The sequence below is a fragment of the Bidens hawaiensis genome, unplaced genomic scaffold (genome assembly GCF_021521415.1).
Source record: "Bidens hawaiensis isolate Kalapana, Puna unplaced genomic scaffold, B.hawaiensis_p1.1 tig00030313_1, whole genome shotgun sequence".
Taxonomy (NCBI): domain Eukaryota; kingdom Viridiplantae; phylum Streptophyta; class Magnoliopsida; order Asterales; family Asteraceae; genus Bidens; species Bidens hawaiensis.
In genome coordinates, this window is record NW_027495057.1 from 61934 (window position 1) to 66582 (window position 4649).

General features: G+C 35.3%; 1 protein-coding gene across 1 annotated transcript; it reads left to right on the forward strand.

The window, feature by feature from the left end:
* Positions 1-1336: 1336 nt before the first annotated feature.
* Positions 1337-2656, forward strand: LOC143580299 (putative receptor-like protein kinase At5g38990). The gene is made up of 3 exons (XM_077063372.1): positions 1337-1554; positions 2091-2199; positions 2282-2656. Exons 1-3 carry the CDS (start codon positions 1337-1339, stop codon positions 2654-2656), a joined length of 702 nt encoding a protein of 233 aa, XP_076919487.1.
* Positions 2657-4649: the final 1993 nt, after the last annotated feature.

The following is a 4649-nucleotide window of genomic DNA, read 5'->3' on the forward strand; positions in this document are numbered from 1 at the left end:
ACAAAGCATTTTCCCTACTCATAGTGGGAATCTTTGCAAAAGTTAATAATTTATCCTCATAATGGGAATCTCTGACAAAGCCCCATAAGACAGACTTTGGATGCCAATATGAATGGCTAGGCTTCTCCCATAGGGAATCTTTTGTCTTTAGGTAATATTTTATTTTCTAATTTATTTTTTTGTGTTTTGTTTCTTTCCGGTGTGCTTTCCCTATATAAAGGGGTTTAGTTTTTAGTATGAGACACGCTAATTCTTAGCATATCCTTTCTTTCTGTGTACTTGTAAAATAATCATCTTAATAAAAACTTCAAGCTTTGGAGTCATGCTGTGTATCTTTATCATTCTTTTGCAAGTAAGAAATTTTGATTCTGTCACACTTTATTATAAGTTTATAAATATCATGATTGGCTAAGCCCATAAAGTATTGAATCATGGCATAAAACACCCCTTTAGGAAATGGTTATAATATTACTTAAGTAATAATTAAGTAAAGGTTAAAGTAATTTGCTGGCTAAGTTAAAATTATAAACTGACAGTTAGTATGTAATGAAACTCTGTCCATATGTTTAATTTGTTGTTAGGACGTCATTTATTCCTTACAAACTACTTTGACGGTTTATTATTTTGTAAAATGATTAAATCTTATTAATGGTTTTTTACTTTGTAAAATATAATCTTATTATGTCCATGATTTTATATATATATATATATATATATATATATATATATAAACGTTATCATAAATAAACAATATCACTCTAATTTATATGTAAGTATATGTATAAACTTGCTTATCATATAAAATATCAATAATATATTTTTAAATACATATCTTAGATAAAAATAAATTTTCTTTTATCTTCGTATAATGAACCAAAAAAACAAAAATGAAGTGCTATTAGATAGATGTTAAGAATAAATAAAATTAATAGTTCGAATTTATGTGGTTTATAATTCATGTATATGGGCTCGGGTAAACGGGTATGTGATTTCGGGTATCGCCAAATCCCATACCCCGCTTGTACCCGTGAAAAATTTTCAAAACTAATCCCATATCCAAGTCAATACATGTTGGGCTTTGGGTACACCCATCGGGTTTAGGTTTGTTATTTTGTCATCCCTACTTGTATTTGTTACTTACAAAGCAAGTAAAGGGACTAAAGTTGTGATTATGCAAAAGTGAAAAAAAAAACAAAAAAAAAGAAAAGAGGCGGCTTAGGGTTTGGGGAAAATCATTTTCACTCATTCATTATTCGTCTCTCTGTATTTGTCCTCCTAGGGTTTTCGTCCGTCCAATTCCAGCGCGTTCCACCACCTACGACCATCAAGAATCATCATGGCGGCCCTTCAATTACCCATGTTTTGTCAGATTTATTTGGATGAGATTCGGGCTGCAACAAGTGACTTTGCTGAATTAGAGAAAATCAGGGCTGATGGCTTTGGCACAATTTACCGTGGTGAGATCTTGTATGGAACAAACCGCGTCCATGTTGCAATCAAGCGCTTGAACGCAACATCAGTTCAGATGGGGTTTAAGCAAGGAATTTTTATCAGGTGGTGCACTACTTTGAGATGCTTCAATTTCATAGAGTCGGGTATAAAAAATTCCGGTTCGGTTCGAGATTCGGGTCGGTTCGATGGTTTGAGCAAAGTTCATTACAAGCTAACAAATTAAAAACCAACAATTAACAAATTAAAACTAACAAAACTTAACAAATAAAAACAAAAATTTAACAACTAACAACATCAAGAACGACGAACAACAGTGGTATGCCGTGATTCAGTGAGTGCGCGAGTATGTGAAAGAGGGAGAGGCAGCCGCTATGTAAGTGTGTTTTATAAAACCCTAAATTGATATAAGGTTGAATAAAAAAAATTAAAAATTCACTTGCTACAAGGAATCGAACCTGTGACCTCCTATTCCTCCTATTGGCAAAGTCAACAGATTACCAACTAGTCCAGCGCTTATAGTGTAAATAAGGTGGTTCCTTCCTAATTTATAAGATGGTTCCTCTAATATTTTCTATATATCGATAAACTTTTATTTCGAAACTCGAGTTGTTCCGGGGAACCACTCATTTGCAATACAGATTCGCCCCTGGGTTTAAGGACTTCTATGTAGAGGTGAATGCTCTTTCCAATCTACGTCCTTGTAAGCTTGTCTCGTTGACTGGCTACTGTGATGGGGCAACGGAGAAGGTACTGGTGTATGAGATGGTGGAGAATGGAAACCTTGACAATCACTTGCACATGCATGGAACCGATCTCTATTGGTATGCAGAGGCTTCAAATCTACATCATTGCTGGAAGAGGGCTACAATATCTGCACGAGTTCTCTTCAGACGAGACTGGAATCATTCACGGGGACTTCAAAACCGCTAACGTGCCGTTAACTCAAAACTGGACCTCTAAAGTGTCAGATTTTGGTTTTGCTAGATTCTGCTCAAAGTTTCCAATATCCGAAGTTCCTACCCAGGTTAAAGGCATCGAGGTTTACATTGTTCCCGCATTTCTTCAAACACAAATGCTCAGAAGAAAGTCGGATGTCTATGCGTTCGGGGTTTTTCTCTTGGAGGTCCTATGCAGGAAGCGAGTCCCGTATGATATCGTTTTTGGTGTTGGGGGGGGGGCTTGTTGTAATGGGCACGACCGTTGATCCGATAAAGAAACCCGAGCAGGTTACCGACCCTACCATTTGGGATCAGGTTGCTTCTTCCTGTTTGAAGAAGTTTGTCGATCTTGCATAAAGCTGTTTGGAGGAAGATCCTGACAATCGACCTACCATGAATGCTGTTGTAACCAAGCTTGGGCAGATTCTGGAGTCATAAGAGAAAGCTGATGGTGATATTGGTCATTCATTTTTGCAACAGTTTGGGATGTGCTTTTCTGGTGGTGCTGGTGGCGCTGTTATCTAGGCGGAGCATGTAGGAGAATGTGAAAGAGAATGGTAAGTATTGCTATTTTTTTAGTTGAGTTGCAGGGTAAGTGATTGGTACTGGTAGTTGCTAAAAAGGTATCATAGTATAATGATAGTGTGTTTGTCGTGATCGGTGATCTGATGGTCGTTTTCTACTCCGTTGTTATGATACTTGTTGGTTTATGTTTTAGCTAATTTTGAAGCCAGCTTAGTAGTTATTCGGTTATGTTCAAACTGTTGCTCAATGTAGTAGCTATTCGGTTATGTTTGTTAAATTGCCATATGATGATTGCTTGAATTACCTATGTTTGGTCTATTAGTTCTTGATACATTTAGACTTGTGTTTATGTACTAAAATCTGAAAAATGTTTTTCTAAGAAAGTCAAATCTTCTTTGTTTTAGAGTTTTTTAATTCTTGCTTGCTGGATAGATATTGTTTGTTATTTTTTTCTAGTATTGTTTGGTTGCTTTCTATAAAAGTTTCATTTCACACTATCTTTTATCAGTTTTCTTGCTTAACTTGTTGTGATGTGCTTTGCTCCGCTATACTGATACTTGTTGGTTCATCTTTTTAATTAATCTTGAAGCGTGCCTTTTGTTGTTTGTTGGGAACATTAAAAAGGATGCTAGACGTTTCGTTTTGTGATATATTGATGATATGATATTTATCATCATTATCATTGTACTCAGTATATCCCACCAATAGCAAAACTATGGTAGGGTCTGAGGAGGGTAAGATGAAGACAACCTTACCTCTACCGGATAGGGATAGAGAGGTTGCTTCCGGTGAGACCCCCAGCTCGATAGTAGTTTTGTATCAAGCCTTGGACATAAGACACATAGCACTCAATCATTGGGACACCGGCTAATTGATGCATGTACTCTTGTCTTTCGGCTATCAACGCAACAACATGATGCCTAATTAACCTTCCACCACTTTTAACGTTATTTTCATGAGATTAGTAAAATAACGTCAATTAGTGCAATTTCACTTTTGCCCACCTGAGGGTTCACACACATATACATTATATGCGCGCATCGCAAGCATGATGTATGATGATATGATATTAGTTATGCCAAGGGTGTGTTTGGGATTGCTTATTTAAGTGAAAAAATGACTTTTTGTTAAAATGACTTATAAACTTATGAATTTTTTAAAAGAAGTTGAAAAGAATGTTTGGATTAGCTTATGTGTTGGGGGAAACCAAAATGACTGAAAAGGACACTCTTTTTTAAAAGGAGTGTAATGAGTTTGGAGGGTTAGAGGGGTGTAATAGGTAAATCAAACACATTAAGTTAATAAGTTAGAGATTCCTAACTTTTCAAAACTCCTTTATTTTACCTTCTCCATAAGTTAAAATCCATAAGGCCTTATGGTTTGCCAAACACCTTATACACCTTATTAACTTTTCAATAAATTTATAAGTTATAAGTTGATGAAAATAAGAAATTCCAAACATCCCCTAAATTTTGTTCAAGTTAAGTGTGTTTTTTTAAGAGAATAAATTCTAAACTTGATCCTAAGCAATCATTTGGTTTTAACAAGATAAAGTTCTAAAGTTTCTTAGTTTCTGGTTTTTTAAGATAAAAAGGTGGGAAGTTGGTTTGGCTTTTTCTTGATAAAACATCATTTGCAACCGAACACGGGTTTTGTATATTCTGCTTGTATTGCATTCTCTCTGTTGTTAAAAATTTGTGGTTATCTTATACGAATTTGCTTCTATGATTTGTA